Below are 23,150 nucleotides of genomic sequence, written 5' to 3'. Positions count from 1 at the left end.
CAAAATCAAGTAACAGGCACAAATTGTTTCTTAAAAAGGCATCTAAGAAACACTGAATACCTTGTAGTACATAGAGCGTCTACAAAGTTTTAGAGCTAAGTTAACGCAAAATCGAAATTTGGAAAAGGGGGAAAGGTACTTACGTATCATTGCAATCACCTTAGTGGGAATCGCCAAAGCTTCAGAATGCACCAAACTTTGATAACCACTATGACACTATAACAATTATTCAGGCAACCATCCAGATGACAAATATTCAGTTTTCAACGCCACCATTTTCGTATGTGGTGTTCTTGTTCCAACGGCTTTTATAAAAAATGTATGATTATTTTTTGCTTTAAACTCGATTTTAAAATTTGTGGTTGTAGGATTTTTCTATAATAGAAGAAAGGGAAGTGAAATTTATGCAGGAATGCATTATTTTGTCGCAAAACCACTAAGGGAACAATGCTTTGAATTCTTTTTCAAAGCGATCGCTACGAAATTTCCAACACCACAAATGCAAAAACTCGTTTATTAAGATTACTAATTGTCTTTTGAAATAAACACAGTGTCTCACAAAAATGTTGGCTCACTTTAGTAATTTGCAGAAAAAGCGCTGTAACCCGGAACTGAATTTGAATATAAAGGCCCAATATTTTTTCATATCATCTCAATGTGACTTTGTATAAAACCAAACTTTTTAATTTTTTATACTGACTTATTTGCTTTCTTTAAAATTGAAAATGTCAGGAGGCATAGATAAAACACGCCACAAAAGTGATCGTGCACCGAAACATTTTCGTAAAATTATCATCTACCATTTTTTTTTTTAATTTCTGCATTTTGGTGACATTTAAACAATTGTTTCGCTTTATTTTTTCTTGCTTACTTCGTTATATTTTATTTAATATTTAAAACAGCTCGTAGGCACAATGAACAACATTCGAAAATTGTACATTTTTCATCATAAGGATGGAAAATTCGATTCTGTTTATGACTAAATTAGGAAAGTTATCCCATACTATGGTGCAATATGTGATAAAATTTCAGAAGACAAACAACAAAAATCAGCGTTATATTTACAAAATTTCCACAGGACTAGTTTCGATGGTTTTACCGAACCACCATCCTCAGCTGCAAAACCGCAAATGAACAACATAGGAAAAAATGATTAGATAAGATAAGAAAGCCTGGACAAGAATAAGAAAGTGGCGTCATCTGTTGGTGAAACCAGAACTAAAACATAATTTCTTTAAAGGCCGAAGGCAAATTTGGATTGGAATTAGGATCGTTAACTAGAACAGAAAGATTTTTATGAATGTGAAATGCCTCTAGAAAATCCAGTTCTCCAATGGAAGATGTTTTTTGAATAATTTTGGCAGCAGAAAAATTGAAAGTGTGATTTTCGGACCAACAATGTTGCGCAACAGAGGACTTCTGTGTTTCCTTTTTTCTAACATATGCCTCATGTTCCTTGACGCGAAATTTTAAGGCTCTTTTAGTTTGGCTAATGTAAATTAAACCACACTGGCAAGGAATCCTATAAATACCCCAGGAATTCATATCCGGAATGGGGTCCTTCAGTATGGAACTCGGAATTTTATTGATGGGAGAATAAACAACCCGAAAGTTAAATTTCTGCAAAATATGTGCAACTTTATAGCTAATTGATGGAAAGAAGGGAATGACAACAGAATTTTTATAATCTCCTAAAACAAGAGTGTGCCTTTTAGTGTGTTGAGATGAGAATTTTTTAACTGCTTGATTAATAACGTTGGGTGAAAAGCCCCTGTTAATAGCTATTGTTTTTAAATAATTTAGTTCTTCATCAAGGGCTAGTTTGGAGGAGCAAACTTGAAGAGCATGGAAAACATAGGAATAAAATGAAGCTAACTTTTGTTTAGTCGGATGACATGATTTAAAGTGTGGTGGAAGGCAAACCGATGAAGGTTTACGGTAAACTGTAGTACTGAAGTTGGATGTGTTACGTGTGACCAGAATGTCGAGAAACGGAAGAGAATTGCAAGTCTCAAGTTCAAAAGTGAACTGAATGGCAGGATCAATAGAATTCATTGTTGAAAGAACTTTATTTAAATCATCTTTATTACCTTCAAACAGGGTAAAAGTATCGTCTACGTAGCGGAACCATGCCGGGAAGTTTAAAGTTTCAAACAATTTTGATTCATAATAACGCATGTAGATATCAGCCAGGATGGGACTGAGGGGGCTTCCCATGGCTAATCCCTCAGTTTGCTTGTAATATTTATTTTGGAAAACAAAATATGTTTGTTTCAAACAGAGTTGAGTGAGAGAAATTAGCTCATCAATTTCGATGCAAGAGAAATGAAATTCGCGAAGTCTGGTTTCTAGACATCTTAATGCACCCTCCACCGGGACATTGGTGAATAATGATTTTACATCAAAAGAAACCATGAGTAAATTACTAAAAGAAATGTTTTTAACCTTTTTTACAAACTCTATTGAATTTTTTATGGTGTAAATGTTATTGTCTAAGAGAGTGGAAAATCTAGAAACCAAATATTTAGCTAATGGATACGAGGCAATACCTAAATTTGATACAATACGGCGGAAAGGAATACCACTTTTATGAATTTTGGGAAGAGCATATAATCTGGCACAATTCGCAACAGATGGGATAAGCGAATGTTTTAAGTTGCTTGAAATGATTTGCGAAGATTTGATCGCAGTTTTTATTTTTGACAAGTCGGAAGGTGAAGGATCTTTAGGGATCGGATTATATGGTCCTTCGTTTAAGAGTTTAGTGACACCATCGATGTAAGTGTTCTTATGCATAACGACTATCTGGCCACCTTTGTCGGCCTTTGAAATGATAATATCCGGGTATCTTTGAAATGATAATATCCGGGAAATGATAATAACCGGGTTAGAAAAGTGGTATTCCTTTCCGCCCTATTGTATCAAATTTAGGTACTGCCTCGTATCCATTAGCTAAATATTTGGTTTCTAGATTTTCCACTCTCTTAGACAATAACATTTACATCATAAAAAATTCAATAGAGTTTGTAAAAAAGGTTAAAAACATTTCTCCTAGTAATTTACTCATGGTTTCTTTTGATGTAAAATCATTATTCACCAATGTCCCGGTGGAGGGTGCATTAAGATGTCTAGAAACCAGACTTCGCGAATTTCATTTCTCTTGCATCGAAATTGATGAGCTAATTTCTCTCGCTCAACTCTGTTTGAAACAAACATATTTTGTTTTCCAAAATAAATATTACAAGCAAACTGAGGGATTAGCCATGGGAAGCCCCCTCAGTCCCATCCTAGCTGATATCTACATGCGTTATTATGAATCAAAATGTTTGAAACTTTAAACTTCCCGGCATGGTTCCGCTACGTAGACGATACTTTTACCCTGTTTAAAGGTAATAAAGATGATTTAAATAAAGTTCTCTCAACAATGAATTCTATTGATCCTGCTATTCAGTTCACTTTTGAACTTGAGACTTGCAATTCTCTTCCGTTTCTCGACATTCTGGTCACACGTAACACATCCAACTTCAGTACTACAGTTTACCGTAAACCTTCATCGGTTTGCCTTCCACCACACTTTAAATCATGTCATCCGACTAAACAAAAGTTAGCTTCATTTTATTCCTATGTTTTCCGTGCTCTTCAAGTTTGCTCCTCCAAACTAGCCCTTGATGAAGAAATAAATTATTTAAAAACAATAGCTATTAACAGGGGCTTTTCACCCAACATTATTAATCAAGCAGTTAAAAAATTCTCATCTCAACACACTAAAAGGCACACTCTTGTTTTAGGAGATTATAAAAATTCTGTTGTCATTGATGGAAAGAAGAATTTTTTATTCTTCTTTCCATCAATTAGCTATAAAGTTGCACATATTTTGCAGAAATTTAACTTTCGCGTTGTTTATTCTCCCATCAATAAAATTCCGAGTTCCATACTTAAGGACCCCATTCCGAATATTAATTCCTGGGGTATTTATAGGATTTCTTGCCAGTGTGGTTTAATTTACATTGGCCAAACTAAGAGAGCCTTAAAATTTCGCGTCTAGGAACATGAGGTATATGTTAGAAAAAAAGAAACACAGAAGTCCTCTGTTGCGCAACATTGTTGGTCCGAAAATCACACTTTCAATTTTTCTGCTGCCAAAATTATTCAAAAAACATCTTCCATTGGAGAACTGGATTTTCTAGAGGCATTTCACATTCATAAAAATCTTTCTGTTTTAGTTAACGATCCTAATTCCAATCCAAATTTGCCTTCGGCCTTTAAAGAAATTATGTTTTAGTTCTGGTTTCACCAACAGATGACGCCACTTGCTTATTCTTGTCCAGGCTTTCTTATCTTATCTAATCATTTTTTCCTATGTTGTTCATTTGCGGTTTTGCAGCTGAGGATGGTGGTTCGGTAAAACCATCGAAACTAGTCCTGTGGAAATTTTGTAAATATAACGCTGATTTTTGTTGTTTGTCTTCTGAAATAGTATTTATTCGGCGTGTTATTGTGCCTTAATGTGATAAAATGCTTTAAAAACGAAAATCGGATCCAAAATAAAGTAAGAAGGGGTTGTCCGGCAAAGAGGACTTGACGTGACTCAACGTGATCAGACATAAAGTTACAAAATCTGTGAAAAATCCATGTTTGAGTTTTTTTAAAGACTTCTACAGAATTTACGGAAAGATTTTCTACTTCAAATACGCTTAAAAATGTTCAACGAGTACTCAGATCAGCTCTGCTCGAAAAAACTTTTTTGGAAGTGCAAAAAATAGAAAGGCTTTTCTTCTCAAAATCAATGGTAAATAAGCCCGAAGAGTATTAGAATCATGCCTTATTTGTAAGTGAAAGAAAATTTAACATTTTGGATTCCGATGGGCTTATAAATATTTGGAGAAAACAAAATGAGGAGGTTTAGCGCAAGACCTTGATTGGTACGGTAAAGCATGGCGGTGGAGGTATTCTTGTGTGAGGGTGCATGTCAGCATTATGATTAAATAATTTAGTATTTATTGATAGTACAATTAACCATGTATTTACATATTTTAAAAGTTAATTTAAAATTATCTGACAAAAATTTGGATACTGGAAACAACTTTATTTTTTATCAGAATAACTATTCTCAACAGCCCTCAACGTTCGCCTTTTGGGCGTCTATAATTATTCACAAGTTCTGAAAACACCACCTCAGTCACCAGGACTTAAACCCAACAGAACATATATGCAGAGAATTAGAGGTTAAAGTACGAAGACATAGCATTAAAAACAAAAACAGAGCTAAAAACAGTAATGAAGGAAAAATAGCGGAACATTGATGCAGATAATTACAAAAAAACTGGTGAACTCTACGCCCAGAAGTTTGAAAGCTGTCTTAAATACTGCAGTATATACTACAAAATACTAACTGACAGAAATACTGCAATAATTACTAATATGTGCAGATTTCTTTAAGGCGTACGAAGACTTGTGAGGTAACTTTTCTGTTACTTTTTTATTATTGATATTCCAAAAAAAAAAAAAGATATAATATGGTCATAATGTAGTTTTGCTAAGAGAAATTTATAGATATCATTAAAAAATTTTCATTCTAAAATTTTAGTTTTTATTAATGAATTAAGCATTATTTCACTGAAACTCGTAAGTGAGCGAACACTTTTTTGAGCCACTGTATATAGTTGAAACGTAGAATATGTATGGATGTATGTAATGTATAATGTTTTACAATAAAAATAATTGTTCTTTTTTCTTCCTTAAAATTTACCAAACTGTGCCGAGGTAGTTGGCATAATACGTAAAAAAAAAAAAAAAAAAAAAAAAAAAAAAAAAAACCCTCTTGACTAACATTTTTTACCTCTACTCTCTTACTTTCAGTCCTTGTAAGTCTATTCAAAGCTTCGCCATTCATACAATTGCTTGTTTCTTCGTAAATTCAGCTTTGGAAAAATGTTTTGCTGAATCTCTTCAATGATTTTAAGTTAATAACCTTTAAGATGAGGAAGTAAAATTAATCTACTGTTGACAAATCTGACAAAGCGATAGTTGAGAATTGGGAAAATATGCAGCTAAAAATCTCCTGAAGAAAACATAATCAGGAATTCGATTGAGCGTTTACAGATATACTGCGCTAAATTCTGTTCAAAAATCTCTCTATAACGTCTTTACAAAATACGGTGTTCACCATCTATCACTCGAGAAAATTTTCTTTATGAATTATTCCTTTCCAATCATAAAATATAACAACTGTGAGATTTACTCGATATTTCTGAAATCCAAGTTTTTGTGGCTGCCGAGTGTTCTCCAGTCCAAGCAAATGACTGAAGAATTGTCTGAACATCTCATCTACAGTCATACTTTATTTGATAAATTTTGATCTCTTTTTATTACTAATCTTCATTCAGTTTTCGAATACATAACAGCAGATGACCAACATAACAGCAGATGATCCAACTGTGAGATTACTCGATAATTCTGAAATCCAAGTTTTTGTGGCTGCCGAGTGTTCTCCAGTCCAAGCAAATGACTGAAGTATTGTCTGAACATCTCATCTACAGTCATACTTTATTTGATAAATTTTGATCTCCTTTTTATTACTAATCTTCGTTCAGTTTTCGAATACAAAACAGCAGATGTTCACTAGATCAAAGTAAACAATTAACTGTGTAGGGAAATTCCGTTTGTAAGGCAGACGATAATTTAGGGAAAAGAAGCTGATGTGTCACAGTAATAAACGTTGTCGATTATCGCTTCGCAAATTTGCTGGAATTTTTTATTTAGTCCTAAGTTTTTGCAAATTCAGTTTGTATTTTAGCGGATAAACCACATCAGTATTTCATGTGATTACTGTGCATTTTAATATTACTTGTTTGGAATTTTCCAAATATATTAATAAATTGTTTGAAAGTTAGGTTTCGTCAAATTTTCAATTTTGTTAACTTAATTATTATATTAAGAATACTAATTTGTTCTTAATTAATAATTTTTACTTTCATTCTATTTAAATTTATGTGTAGCAGTTGTTTTTACTTCCTTGTACGAAGTAAAAAGAAAGTATTGTAATCGCGAAAAGTTTCAGGCAGCATATTTCAACGAAAATATCCATTTTGACCGCTATCGAATGCCATTTAACGATGTTTTTGCGTGATATCTGTACGTAAGGACAGAATAAAATACTCTTTTCCTTCAAAAAAATTATAAAACTGCTTTAAAATTAATTCTGAAGAGAATTTTTCGTGGCGTCTGTACGAACGTATATACGTTCGCGCGTACGTACGTATCTCACATAACTCAAAAACGAGTAGCCTCAGAACGTTGTAATTTTGTATATAAGACTATTATAACATGTAGATGTGCACCTCGTATTTTGGTTTCAATCGGTCGCGCCAAACGTATATAAATATATTTATATATATATCCACTCTGTTACCCGGCTCAGTGATCTCAGTTTCTTTACTCTTATATGTTTGTAAATTGTACATTTTTTTCTTCAAAAATGATTGAATTATATTGTTTTTATCTTCTGGTTCAGGATCTTATGCCTTTAGTAAATCTGTGTGCAATATTTTTAGAATTATCAGCAATTTTGAAGTTGTTTAATTGCCGCTAAGCCTGTTTTAATGGCGGCCATTAATGTTTACATTTGAAACAGGAGACTAGTAGATTTGTTGCCAATCTAGAGAAACTTAGCTTTGCAACAAGAAAGATAACGCATTCATTTATTATTGCCAATTAAACCATGCTTAATTCTTTCTGGAATTGTTTCGAGGAAATAAGTGTTTAAGATTTACTTCGTAATTTTTAATATAGATATTTTGAGGTTTTATGTATTTTTGCCTTCTCGCGAAGTAAGAACTGAATTAATTAAATGAGAAATACTCAATCGTCTGTGAAAAACTGCTTCTTTTTTGTTTTATTTGATTAATTTCTTTTATACATAGTTCTAGCTTTATTATAGTTTTTGAATAGAATATGTGGCAACGATTAGATAATTCTTTAAATGATATACATTTTGTGCATTCGGAGTTATAATATGAATGAAATATAATACTGTTAAGTAAACCTAGCGCCAGAGTGTCGCTATAGTAAACAAAGTGAATTTTAAAGAATGCATTTATTCTATTGTGGTTTATGTGCTGTCGACGAAGTAGGTTTAATTCAATCTAATAAGTTTAAATAAAATGCAAGAAAAAATGCGTATAATTTAATATTCCGTACAAGGAAGTCATGTGGTGTACACATCAGATTTTTTTAATTAGTCACATCTGTCACATTAATCAAAGGAGCTGTTCTTTTAAAGCAAAATAAAAGAAAATATTTCAGAAACAAAAGTTACAGAATCAAGTTAAAGTTTTGAAAATATAATCGGAGAATTAAATTTCAAGGTTACATTTTAAATCCTTGAAGTCTCTTTCAGACAACCTTAATATTACATTGAATTCCATTAAATTCCTGGCGTAGTTTTATCTGAAGTCTGCTTTCGGAATTGTTGAAAGATTACGTATATTAAATCATTTTCCTAATTTTTTTCACCAAATAGGTAAAGATATAAAAAACATTTTACTTTCAAGCTTTGTCCTTCAGTTAATTGTATAGATCCGTTCGATTCCGTCCGGATTTCTACTTCTCCTTTCAATACGTCAAGAGTGGTATTTCCAAAATCTTCTCTTACGTAGTTGATCAGATGAAAACCTAAAAGATAAGTTTAAAAAATAATACAAATAACACAAAAATAGAATTGTGTAGGTTTAAAAAGGTACTCACATATTAGCGCATCGACCTTGTTACAGTTTGGCGATTCTTTACAGAAGAAAAAAAATGATTCAGTGAATTTTCGGATTACAATGGACATGGTTACCTAAAGAACTGTTATGCACATGGTTGTCAGATTTTGGCGACTTCTAAAAAAACTTGGCGACATTTCTTGAGGTGGTTGCGATAATACGTAAGTACCTTTAAAAATTAGTATTTTTTTCAAACTGGCTACAGATAAAATACTTGAGAAACAATTAAATTGTCTGTAGGTTTAAATTATTTATCCTATAGCTTTTCTATTTCTCGGAATCTTCTAATGGTGTAATTTTTTTATGTTAGTATTAAATGTATTTAGTACGTTAATCTCGTTTACTTGATAATCATTACGCATAAAACGGACGAAATTAACTATCTAGAATGTACCTGACTGCGGTTATACTTTGAATCTCAAGAAACTATTACAATTAGCCTTGTCAGAAATGCATTAATTTATATTTTATTCTTTTATATTTAATATAAACGTTAGGTCTGAAAACACAGGCACTATTGAAGAGGAAACCAATATAACAGTCTAACTCTCTCTAAAACAAATACGGCTTATAACAAACTCTTGAATATAAATAACGAACATTTTGGTCCTATCCAATTTCTTATACGCTTAATGCTATAGAAAAACTCCAGAGGCATGAAATCGCAAACAATAAACTGTAGGAATATTTTTGATTGAAACCTTTTAAGGTTTTTCATATAATTTTCAGTTTTCACTTGTCTGACAATGGAGACACTCTAAATATATGGCGAGCCGAAAGTCCTCTCTTGTGGTTTGATGGTAGAGGAGAGGGATGTGTTCTTCCTCAAAATCCCTTTCTAGTGTTCTTCCTCAAAATTGGAGTTGAAGTAGAAGTCCAATCTCCTTGAGACTGTGACAACCATTCTTCCATGAAATACATGTACAAGACAACAATAGAATAGTCATATAAATGAATTTCATAACAGCTCAGATATTTATTAAATCAACTTTTTGTCATCAAAAGGCGTAAAGTTGTTATTAACATACGAGCCAGGTACCGCTGTTTTTTTCCAATGCGAAAAACATATATGTTCATGCAAATTCTTCATTATTTAATTCCTTTAAATATAATGCAAGGCTTTAATAATATATAATAATATTTCAACAATTTGAAAAATGAAACGACATTTTATAGTGGGCGACACGAAATGCCAAAGCGAAATTAATAGACCTTCTGGACAAATTTCCTCTTTGGGCTAAAAATTCGCTAATGGTTTTTATCACATGAAGTATTTCTGGAAGAATAACTTATCAAAATGTCTTTAGTTAGTGTGTTATATTTTAGAGACGCAGAGGCAGAGTGTCGAATTTTTAATACGCGCATTATTCTTGTCGCCCACTATTTTTTACAATTCTTTGTTTGTAATGATAAATAAGAAACTGCATGCTCCTTTATTTTTTGTACTGACTTATTTGTTAACTTTTATGTATTCTGAAGAGTTGCTGTTCAATGATATAAAGGTTGTTTTGAAATTTTTCAAAAATTCAAAGCTTTAAAAATTTTTTTAAAGTTTAAAATTTGAAAACCTTAAAAATTATAAACTAAAATGTTAAAAAGAGGCACCTCCTGAATTTCATAGCTTATAGGAAAATATAACGCATATTGAAAGCGCAAAATTATGTATCTTACTAAATTCCTCTTGCATTCTGCTGAAACTCTCGCCGTTAAAACTCTTGCCAAAGGCTTTACATGACGTGATCTGCGCATGCACATTACCTCGAAACAGAACTTTCATAGTAATAGTAATCCCTCACTTTTCTTCTGTGTATTATGTATATAATTAGTTAGTAATGTGTTGCGTATTAAAATGTGTTATCACCTTAAAAGGCTCTCTCTTTCTGTGATGAGTACTGATTGTCTTCAATTAATAGAGAAAAAGCAGTCCCGGATTTTGGATTAGAAGATTTCCTAAGCAACGTTTGCTGCGAATATTACAATTAACAGGAACAAAAATTTTAAATATATTTTTATTCATTTTCAGTTGTTTTTAGCAGTGCTCTCAAACTGGCGCACGTCGGCGTCATGAGGCTCCCGAAGTAGTTTTATATGGTCCGTGAAGATATTTCAATAGTGTATTTTTTGCAAAAGCAACATTATAAAGTTTTAAAGATTTTTACTTATTTGAAAGCTTACATTATGTTTTTAAGGATTATATTAATTTATGTAGCAGTTAAATTTTGAGTTAAATTTTCTTTCCTATCATTTCGTAATTTAAACTTACAACTTCCAGCCAGAACGTATTTTTAGAATCACATTTGAATGCAAATTGAGGAAGAGCGGTATTTAACCGCGAAGTTCTACTGTCTTAGTTAGAGATAACCAGAGATTCTGGCTAGCACGCGTCCGCCTTTTTAGGCTACTCTCTCTTAAGATATTATTAAACTCGGCCGTACTTTATGGCCTTGATAGCTTCGCAGTCAATCCGTGTTAAGGGGCCAACTCGGTTAGAAGTTTGATAGCTTCGGCTATATTCTTTTAGTTAAGATTAATTTAGTTTAGTTCTTAGTTTCTATAGTTTAAGCCAGTCGGTCGGCTTTATTGTACAACTCCAAGACGGAGTTCTGTTACACCTTATTGGAATAATAAAGGGTCATTTCACCCTTATATCTTGTTGTTTCCTGTACCACGAAATCAAGGGATTATTCGCTTATCAGTTCTTAAGATTTTTCACATTCAAGTACACAGTACAGAATCTTACATGTTCATTACCATTAAAAACTAACTTTAACGCACCAGAAACGTCTATAAATGGAGCTAACTAATGTATAATATAATATAAATCTAATTTACATGTTTCTCTAAAACTCTGAATTAGGTTTATCTTACATTATAAATAATTTACATATACAAATTTTATTAACTTTTATGTTATTCGTACTTGTGAAAAAGTAAATCAGTTACGAATTTTTGCCCTAAGAATAATCTCTTCGACCGCGAGTACGTTCATATGTCCACAACGTTTATTCACAGTTGAAATTAATAAGAAAAAAAAAACCGCTTTACTGATGAGTATTTACATTCCGTGTTGAAGATAATTTCTAGTAATTTTCCACATAGGCTACAAGCTTTATCAGAATCAAAACGCCATCAATTGTCAAGCTGCAAACCGAAATAAATAATTATTTACATGCAAACATATGTATTTTTATTTATGCATAGAAGAAAAAATTAACACATAAGAATAAAGAGACTAAATCGTCATTATTTATTCTTTTGCCCTACATGAAAATTTTGTCTGAAAAGAGTTTTCATAATATTGTTAGGAATTTGGTATTTAAAAAGCTAATGTTAGTTCAATTATAAATTAAATGGTTTTATTTCTCGCGCAGTGCAGCGCGTGACGAATATTAAAAGAAAGCTAAGCCGGAAAATTGAAAATACAAGAGCGCGTGCATTAAATAAATAAATATCTCTTTTTGATTTCGAGAAAGTACTGGAAAATTCTAGCGCGTGATTTTAAAATCTTATAAAAGGAGGAAAACATCTCAGTTTGTAGTAGTTGCTTAGTTTGTTGTTGTTTAGAAAACTGCTGTTGTTGATTATAGCGAATTCGCGGATTAGCATTCTTTAGCTGTTTTGAATTACGTTCTATTGTACATTTGAGTAGTTAAAAGATAACTACTGTGACATATTGTAATACTGCATGATAATTTGCGAAAATTTAAGCATTTTTGTTGTGATAATAATAAATTTTTGTTCATTTTTCATCGGACTTGTGCATTCATTTCATAACGAACCCGTACGCACGCAACAATTTTTGGTGTCAGGAGTGGGATTTGAATGCCAATCACAAGAGCGATGGAAGAGCAGTTAAGACAGTTGATATCAGCCTTTGCTGCATTTAAGGAAGAAATTAAATTGGGCCAGGAATCCGTTAAGGAACAGATGAAATCCCTTAAAGATGAGATCAAAGCAGGTCAGGACGAAATGAAAAAAGAAATTACCTGCGTAATAGAAAATGAATTTGAGGCTATGGAAGGCAGAATAGACGCGGTTGAAACTAAAGTTGGACAAATAGAAGAAAGAGTCTCTTCGGTAAAAGAACAAGTAGAAGAGAGAATTTCTTCTGTAAAAGAACATATAGAAGAGAGAGTTTCTGCCGTCGAACAACAAATTGATGATAGGGTTTCTGCTGCCGTCGCCAAAGAAGTTGACAGCCTAAAGAAGTGCATAGCGACGGCAGGAAACAATTCTGAAGGTTTCAAATTTTTATCGATGCCTGCTCGTTCCGTTCTGAAACTATCTACATATGATGGGAAGACTTCCTGGCAGGTGTATAGGACACAATTTTCTATCGTTGCGGATGCGAATGGATGGGATTCCAAAGCTAAGGCCTGTCATCTCGCCGCTTCTCTGAGAGCAGACGCAGCGAATATCCTGCAGACGATTCCCGAAAATCAAAGGCTAGATTTCGAAGCTCTATCCGGCGCTTTGGAGTTGCGCTTCGGCGAGAAATGTTTAAAAGACTACAGCAGGCTCCAATTAAAATCTCGTCAACAGAAGCCTACCGAAACACTTCAGGAGATCGCCGCGGATGTTGAAAGGCTGTCCCATCTCGCCTTTTCGGAATGCCCAACAGAAACAAGGGAAATCCTGTCCTTGCAATACTTTATCGACGTCCGAGATACTGAAATACGGAAAGCTCTACGAATGGCGGATGTAAAAGATTTAAAAAGTGCTCTAGTGTACGCCATGAAATTTGAGGCAGCCCAGCAAGCCACTCGTCAAGACCGCCACCCAGTCAGAGCTGCTCAAGTGCAGAAGCCATGGGATCAAGTCACCGCTCGTCTAGACGATTTAACTAGACAATTGAACTTCTTAAGACGGAATATTGGTGAGAAGAAACCGACCGTTAAGTGCTGGAACTGCGGTGCTGAAGGACACATAAGACGGAATTGCAGAACACCCCAGGGTACGGAATATAAAGCAGATGATTTTACCAGACAAGTCAGTGGCTTGAGACGGAACAGAAGTGAAAAGAAACTAATTCTAAAGTGCTGGAACTGCGGAGTGGAAGGCCACATACGAAGAAACTGCAGAACACCTCGAGGTACGGAAAATAAGACCATTTCCCAGCAACGACGCAGTAAACAAATTAATGACCATATCAAGGAACGGAGGTTGCCAGATAATGAAAAACCCTGTTTTAAAGCGCTTAAGATCTCTATAGTGAGTGGCAACAATAATGGACTGTCCATCAATGGGAATATCGATGGAGTTCCTTGCAATATGATCATTGACACAGGAGCTAATGTTACCATCATTAGGAAAGATTTAGCTGAACAGTTTAAAGATAAACTTATTTGGACGCCATCCTGTGTTACCCTTCAGACTGCGTCTGGTGACAAGATCGACATAACTGGGAAGTTAAACGTGAACATCACGTTTGGAAGTGCCGCCTACCATCACACGGCATATGTGGCGGATATCACAGATCCATGCATACTCGGATTGGACTTTTTAAGGAAATACAATTTTTCCCTAGACTTGAAAAACAACAAACTGCTTTCAGCATCTGATGGCATGATTATCCATCCTCAGAAGAGATCCTCACCTAGAAATGCCGACGCCCGACGCCTTGTCCGAAAGACCCAGCTCGGGAAGCCGCCGAAATCATGCTAGGGTCGAAACGAAACGCAAGACTACCAGCTATTCTCCATCCCAGAAGCTCTTCGGTCGAGACCATCGTCTGCCTTGTGACCGCCTGTTTGGTCGCCCTACGGATGCGCCTTCATCGCCTGAGGAACACATCCAAGATGTCCAGGCCCGGTTTGAGGGGATGCACCGTTCTGCACGAAAGCGAGTCAACTTGGCGACGGAGAAGATGAAGACCCGCTACGACACAAGAGCTACTGAACATCAGTTCCACGAAGGAGACAAGGTGTGGTTGTGGAATCCGACTCGACGGAAAGGACTTAGTCCTAAATTACAGTCACCTTCGGATGGTCCACATACAGTGCTGAACACGAATGACGTCGTGGCTCGGACCTGTGAGTCTTCGAACTCTTACGACAGGTTAGCTTATTACTATGGCCATAGTACATAATGTAAATAATTGTAAATAGTATAAGACCATGATCCATTTTGTTTTTAAATGTGTATTTGATTTGTATTTGATAGCATTTGATTTGTTTTATGTATTGCATTTATTGTTCATGTTGTTTATTATTGTAATGTAATGCTTATTAATGCATTTATGCCACAGTTGTAAGTTTAGCTTCCTGTCCAGGGATTGTACTGCCCGGGACGTGCAGTCCTTGGGAAGGGGGCTATGTTACGAATTTGGTATTTAAAAAGCTAATGTTAGTTCAATTATAAATTAAATGGTTTTATTTCTCGCGCAGTGCAGCGCGTGACGAATATTAAACGAAAGCTAAGCCGGAAAATTGAAAATACAAGAGCGCGTGCATTAAATAAATAAATATCTCTTTTTGATTTCGAGAAAGTACTGGAAAATTCTAGCGCGTGTTTTTAAAATCTTATAAAAGGAGGAAAACATCTCAGTTTGTAGTAGTTGCTTAGTTTGTTGTTGTTTAGAAAACTGCTGTTGTTGATTATAGCGAATTCGCGGATTAGCATTCTTTAGCTGTTTTGAATTACGTTCTATTGTACATTTGAGCAGTTAAAAGATAACTACTGTGACATATTGTAATACTGCATGATAATTTGAGAAAATTTAAGCATTTTTGTTGTGATAATAATAAATTTTTGTTCATTTTTCATCGGACTTGTGCATTCATTTCATAACGAACCCGTACGCACGCAACAATATCTTTGAATTTAAATTAAAGTTAAATATTTTATGATTAATTAAACATGTTAAAACTATTTTAAATAAACGACAGCCTGAAATTTAATATTATCTCTGAGTATATTTGAACTGCAGAGTGTAACCAAAAAAGGAGAGCGTGGTCTCGCAGGTACCAAATTTTAAATTTCAGATAGAAAATAAAAATAAGTTTGATTTTTTTCCTTTACGATATTATTATTAGTTTTTATGAATTATTTAAAAAACACTTAGTAAGCGAAATTTTAAATTTACTTGCCGCCCAACCGGGATAGTGACTACCGTCGAAGGAATCCGTCACGAATTCCGGACAACGCTTTGATATTTGTAAATCCATAGTGTCTGTGCGACATGGGAGCACTCTAAATATGCGGCGAGCCGAAAGTCTTCTTGAAAGGTAGGTTGCAGGGAAGAAGGGTGGGAGACCCTCGGATCCGTCCCGCTTGGGGTGCTCTCCATCAAAATTGAGGGTGGAACTGAGCAAAGTCGTATTGTTACCTGTATTGTGCTCAAGTGTCTTGCCAATAACAGGCTCAGTCTTGTATTCTTTGCCGCGAATAATTTCGTGAGCTTATTCTCTCGGTCAAGTGAGATATGTTCAAACAACAAAAAAATTTATTTAAAATAAAAAAACACTATTGATAAAATGTTTTTAATTTTGTTGAAAAACATTCTATCAGATTCTTTCAGATCGTGCGTGAGGCCTGCGAGAAATTTTGTTTGGGACCATAGGTTGATAGAATTTTATGTTAACTAGTTTTTATTTTATTACTTATTCATTTTTATACTGTTGTTCTCTATGTAAATAATAATTAAGTAGTTGTCTAAACAGTCTTACGTTTACATCAACTTAGAATATAGCAGCTAACAATTATTCTTTAAGTGGATACTTGAAAAGACAAACATACAAACATTTTAAGCTGAGTACATTTGGAAGACCTTATACCTACCTAAACCTCGCACTGAAATAAAGAAAACGCGTTTTAATGAACATTTTGTATGCTCATAATTATTTGATAGGTTTTCGAAAAAGTTTTTAAACGTACCAGGAAAGTCCGTGACAAAAAGAACATCTATGTTTTCCGATTGGTTGAATAATTTTTCTTCCATATCTACAAGATACTGTCTCCAGTCTGTCAGCTCCGTTTGGAGAGGAAGGACCCATGCTACTTCCTCAAATGGAGACCATTTTGCAGAAATTAAATCCACTGTCGGATCGTACATCCTTTCGTTAATGCAAAGAAAATAAATTATTGATTGGTAAAACATTTTTACTGCGGTTATTAACTTTACATTTTACTTTTATTGCAAGTCAGATCTTTGAAAAACAATTATGCCAATTTCGTTACCAGGTTAAACTAACTAAATAAACTGCTGCCAGGGCCGATCCTAGAGGGCATCAAGATGGTGCACAGCACGTGGGCGGCCAAATTTAAGGGCAGAGAAATGATTATCGAACATTATATTTCTGTAAAAAAGGGTGACCAGTTTTAATTTGCCCATGGGCGGCCGACGGTCTAAGATCGGCGCCGACTGCTACGATTTTTAAAACCTTTTGTACGATTGATGTTAACAGCCAATACATTTGTCACAGTTTTGGAAAACATTTATATTGTCACAATATTTTGGAGTGAAAAGGAAATGTCTGATGATGAAAACAAAGTTGAATTTTTATATAAATTTAAATGTTTTTTTTTTAATCTTCCCTGTATTTCAGTACATACTCCAGACACTAGTTTAACTTATATCTATTTAAGAAAATCAATAAAAACGAAAGAAACTTCCAAATAAATGCTGTTTATACAAACTTATATAATTTTTAAATTTAGGCTTTTAAATGATATTAATTAACAATAATTTGATCAAGTTGATCCTAAATTTCTTCTTTACATACACATTTCGTAGTTCTAAGTCACCGTATGATTGAGCGACTTTTAAATGTCAGTTATCTCTTTCTATCATAAACTCGGGCATAATGAGAAGAAACGCCAGAATTGAATTTAAAAAAAAAGGGGATAATAATAGTGTTTATGCATTTTTACTTTCTATTTATTTATAGAATTGACTTTTCTTATATAGTTATCCGAAGTTTATTTGCTAAAATATTTTTTATTAATATACGACTATTAATTGCAGTTTAAAATTTATCGATATATAGTTTGTGATGTACAGTAAAACAAAAAATCTTTTGCTGATAAGCAGTATTTAAAAGATTTTAAAACAAAATCTTCACCAGCTCGCGTTGAACATGATTTCGATTCATTTGCATAATCTTATAATTTTGGCAGGAGTACAGTTATGGATACAATATTGGTCTAATTCATAAAATTTAATAAATATTGCAAGCACAATTACTTCACATTGCATACACTGGATTAATTTTTTTTTATAAAATTGTCTTACGATACATTTAAATGTAACTAAATATGTAATAGAAAAATCTTTTAATAAATGAAAAAAATTGACAAATATTTAAAATCTGGAAGAAAAATTCTCGAATAAAAATCAGTAAATCAGTAAATAGTGCAATCCATGCAAGTGTTCAATAACTAAGTTCATCCATTCATCTCTTCAGCTATTTGTATGTGTGGATGCACGACGGCATGTCCATAAATTATAGGCTTTTATTTTCGCAACTTTTGATGTAGACATTACAAAAAATTTAAAAAATATTTTAAATAAACAAAATCAGATTACAAAATTATTAAGATTATAGATTATTTTAAATGAACAAAGTCAGATTACAAAAATATTTTAAATGAAACAAATATCCCTGTTTTCACATTTTAAAATTTAAAAACGGAGTTTTGTGAAAAATTATGAATCTAAATTCTTATAGTATGCCCTGCTTCCTAAGGCTATTAAGTTACTAAAATTTTCACTCATTCAGAAAAGAACAGCAAACTATATTTACATTATTATATTATTATATTTACAACAAAAATTCACCAACATTTAAATCTCCTTTTATGCTTTCTGATAATTCACGAGAGGTATGCAAGTTGAAAAGAAAAATATAAATTTATATATAGTTAAAAATAAAATGAAATATCAGTTTTGTAAAACGTTTGAAGAGGAAAATATATAAATTTATGTACAGTTAAAAATAAAATGAAATAGTAATGAAATAGTTTAGTAAAATGTTTGAAGAAGTAAAAATATAAATTTACATACAATTAAAAATACGAGTAAAATGAAATATCAATTTAGTAAAACGTTCTGATGTTAATAGAAACGCAGTTTGAATTTTGTCAATCGGCCCATTAGAACGGGAGATTAGAATTGCCCCCCTTTTTGTATTGCCCATTGTACATACAAACGTTCATATTATTAGATACACGAAAAAAGTACATCTAAACATACATACATACACATATTGAAACATCAACCAATAAAACAAATGCTGTATTCAGATTGCTGAAAGTCTGTCACTGATTTCATTTAATATTCCTCAAAATGTTTTGAAACATTAGCTTCGCAAAAAAATTAAGAAATAAAATGGTGATAAAGTGCTGACATATTCGCATTACCTTTCAGTTTGCATTCATATTTCACAAATTACCTCTGAGAAAAACGGCGGTTCAGCGATATCCATACATCTATGTATAACTCAATGTCCTTCAAACCATATTTTTCTACCATCTTGTCCTGCACGCAAACAGCAAACTGTTTCACCATGTCCGCATGATGAGTCCATCTGTGGCTTCTAGTCCAAACCTGGAATAAAAAACATTCGATCGAATTACTGCAAAAAAATTGATAAAAATTGTTTCCATTTTTTATCCCCTTTCCATAATGAGTCTTGTTTCTCTTTTTATCTCCAGCTCGTCAAAAACGATAAAGTGGGTTATCACAAACAAGCTATTTTATGAGGCGACTACTAAAATTATGTTGGAAAGAAAATAAAGTAATTTTCTGATTTTTATTATGCTACAATGTATCTTAATAAAAAATATAATTGCATGACAGTGAAATATTCAGAGCGATATACAAGTATTATAATAAGGAAATATTCTTCAAAAGTTGTAAAAAAAAATTCTAAGAGTTTGTAAAGTTTGAGAGTTTGTAAAGTCTGAGAGTTTGTTTAATAATTATAAAATTTTTAATTTATGAGAAAAAAATTAAGAATTAAATGCATTACAAATTTGCTCAAGCAGAGCTATTATTAAAAATAAATTATAAAAAAAAAAGATATTTTTTCCTGTTTCGTTAGAATTAGGCTGTCATACCTAAATTATCACTAAAGTCACACTCTAAAGTCACACTATTAAATGATTAAGTATTATTAAGTATTAAAAGTCACACTCTTTTACTTTGATGTTAGAACTGTCATGTTTTAGTTCTGTTGGCATTCATGTTTTATTTCTCCTGTTGCAAAATCTCCATTAAAGCCGTATCGCATTCATTGCAAAAGAACGAGCAAAGGATTATTCTAAGAATATATGCTTAAGCTTTTATTAGTTACTCAAATGGTATAAATGTTTATAAAAATCCTCAACATATCAGTTATTTCATAGTAAAAAAAAAGTTCAAAGTTTTCAGAAAGAAAAAAAAAGGAAAATAAAGATGTGGTTGAGACTAATTATGTAAAAATCAGTATTTTGACCAAGCATGTATCCAGAACTACAGACATATTAGTACGATATATATTTGTCTCTAAGTCAGCCTGCATGAAGATATTCGGTCTACCATGGACACAACATTCGATATTTGTAAAATGATACACAGCGGAAATTTCTGTGCAAATTTTTTATAATTGTCACCTAACATGTCTCATATGTGTTCGATTAAAGAAAAATCTGGATATATGGGAGAGCAAGAAAGAGTTGAAACGCCACGCAGACCTTCCTCAGAGAATCTGCCAATCGTGCGGAAGACGTTATCTAATTGAAAGGTGGCTTCCGACAATTGTGAGATTATTGTTAATGCAACAGGTGGAAGAAAGTCGTCGATTTAACAACTGGCTTTTAAGTTGACCTGAGACCATTCTTTTAGCCCAACATTTTCACTTCTGGAAAGTCTCTTTTGCAATGGGTGCATTATCTCTTCTTTTCTCTCAAAACGGGATCCTTTCAATACAGTCTTCAATTTCGGAATCAACCAGAATTCGCAAGTAGCCATGTACGAAGAATAGGAAGGCTGGCGAAAGGTTAGAATTGCACGCTTCGCTAAGAAAGTTTGGATAAAGTGTGATGTGTGGGCTGGAGTATTGCCATGATGCAACTGTCAGGTTTTCGCCGTTCAGAGGTCTGGACATTTTTATAAACATAAATGTTTATAAAAATCCTCAACATATCAGTTATTTCATAGTAAAAAAAAAGTCGAACTGGTTCACGGAAAAAGTCAAAAAAATTTATTGCTACTGCTGTTTATCCTACCGGTGCTTATTCATGACGCACAACTCCATGTATATCAAACAACACCATTACCATCACCTTCATTTTGCTCTGCACTTGTCATGCTTTTTTCGGCCTTGGGGACTCGAGATGCTTCCAGTGTGACGGCTGTGCTTTTGTATCCGGGTCGTAACCGTACACCCATGACTCATATCCAGTTATCACTGTGTTCAGGATTAGTACTAGTAGTACCAGTAGGTCCTGTGCAACCTCAAGACGGAGTTCTTTCTTTTCCGCAGATAGTAGCTTGGGCACAAATTTCACAGCCACTCTGCACATGTTCAAATCAGCTCATAAAATTGCATGTCCGGAATCTTTACTAATCCCACCTTCTTCGGAAATCTCTCACACGGTCGAATGATGATCTCTCTTTACCAAAATTTTCACCTTCTCAACAACAGCTGCATTCCGAGCAGTTTGTGTCCCTTTAAAACACAGGTCACTTTCCACTGATGTGCGGCTATTTTTGAATCGGTTGAACTCCTTGATTTGTGTTATCCAATAGCATCGTCTCCAAACATCTCATGAATCTCATAAATTGTTTCGTTTTGAGAATCATTAAGCTTTTGACAAAATTTGATGTAGTATCTTTGCTAAACTCATTCTGTCATGAGAAAAATCAAGAAGCCAACAAGCACGTATAACAAAATTTGACTTAGGTGCAAGTAGATAGCGATTGTCACATTCGAACGTTCAGAAATATTCGATCATGTTCCATTGCGCACAGTGGCGCCACTCTAACATCACTACTTTCGGTGAGAAAATTCAAGATATGATACTTTTCTGACTGACCTCGTACTGCACCTAGTTGATAGCAGTTACCTCTTGCTATGACAGATGGAAACATACTCAAGTTTTGAGAAATTTGAATGCTGTTCGTCTATGCCAAAGTTCTGAAAATCTCAGCCAGATACTAGTTTGAAAGCAGTTCAGGATTCTCTAAACTAGAGCTCACAGAGTCTGCGATAAGTAAGAGCTGGCGTTAGGTATGGCACGCCATTTCTTGACAAATCTTAAATAGCATAAATTTATTTTTTTCATACTATTTTTTTCTTTCTCCTGTGGATTTTGATTGATTTTCATAAGTAAATCTATGATATCTTAGAAAATACAGCAAAAAACTTGGGTCACCAATATTAGTCATCACGAATAAATTTTTTAAAGAATAACATAAATGATAACGAATAGTGTTTCGAATAACGAACACACAAGTTGGCAACAAATGATTTTTAAAAATGTTTCGAGGTAATTACTGACATAAAATTAATAACTTTCGGAAACATATTTTGTTACCTATTCCTCATTAAAAGCATTTAGCAGCAAGTGCCTTACAAGAGCATGAATTCGATCTGGAAGAAGTTATGGTTAGATTTTGTTGCAGACAAAGATTTAGAGGGTTTTGACACTAAGTATTTTAAAATTATATATCATGCATCTCAAATCAAAATCGCTTAAAAATTTTCTATTGATTTCTTTCTGCACATCATTGCAAAATTTAAATAAACAATCATTTGCGGTCCATGAACGGAACAATTCATTTTATATTAATTTTTATGACAAACATAATTTCGATTTATGACCATTTCAAATAATAAACTACCTTCAGAAATATTTTTTAAAAATCTCAGAAATATATTTTTTCTTGTTTTGATATCTTTTTAAGCATCTAAATTACCTCGGGGTCTAAGTGTAAATGGCGTCCTGTTTTCTTGTCAACAATCGTGAGGGTGGTGTGGATGTATTTCCAGTTGTGAACCATCATGTCCCATGAATATCCATAAAGTCCTTGCGTCCATGTATTATATCCTTTCGTCAGCCAATGAGAATAAGGCAAAAAACCTTGAAGAGCGAAGTAGAAGCAGAATAATAATGCTGTCATCTTGTGGGAAAAAGTCGCATTATTTGCCGACTTTTTGGTCTTAGATGGCGAGACCTAAATAAAAACGAGTGACTAAAAATTACTATTAAAATAAAATCTTATTAAATTAAATATTCAATTTTACTTTTAAATGCATGAAATTAAATATACTTTTATATAAAAAAATGGCGATACTCTGCAGGCTGTTACTTAATACACTGATTTTAGAGTTGCGTCAATAGTACCCCCCAAGGAAAAAATATAAATCCAAAAAATAAACGTTATGTATGATAATAATATCT

The 23,150-nt window shown here is 33.3% G+C and overlaps 1 protein-coding gene across 3 annotated transcripts in view; it reads right to left on the bottom strand.

Annotated features, from left to right (window-relative positions):
* GC (gamma-glutamyl carboxylase) overlaps positions 1-23,150 on the bottom strand; it is an 84,392-nt gene that overhangs the window by 23,015 nt on the left and 38,227 nt on the right. For all 3 annotated transcript variants that reach the window (XM_035351722.2, XM_085807202.1, XM_035351723.2), the window contains 4 exons: positions 22,666-22,923; positions 19,157-19,311; positions 16,641-16,819; positions 8,546-8,673 (listed from right to left, as the gene is read on the bottom strand). In XM_035351722.2, coding sequence (XP_035207613.1) covers positions 8,546-8,673; positions 16,641-16,819; positions 19,157-19,311; positions 22,666-22,923 — 720 coding nt within the window. The remainder of the gene's footprint in view (positions 1-8,545; positions 8,674-16,640; positions 16,820-19,156; positions 19,312-22,665; positions 22,924-23,150) is intronic.

Source organism: Stegodyphus dumicola, chromosome 1, assembly GCF_044657685.1.
Source record: "Stegodyphus dumicola isolate Sdum_Otavi_A_Nest chromosome 1, ASM4465768v1".
Lineage (NCBI taxonomy): Eukaryota > Metazoa > Arthropoda > Arachnida > Araneae > Eresidae > Stegodyphus > Stegodyphus dumicola.
Note: the sequence above shows the minus strand (reverse complement) of the source record. Positions and strands in the feature narration are given on the sequence as shown.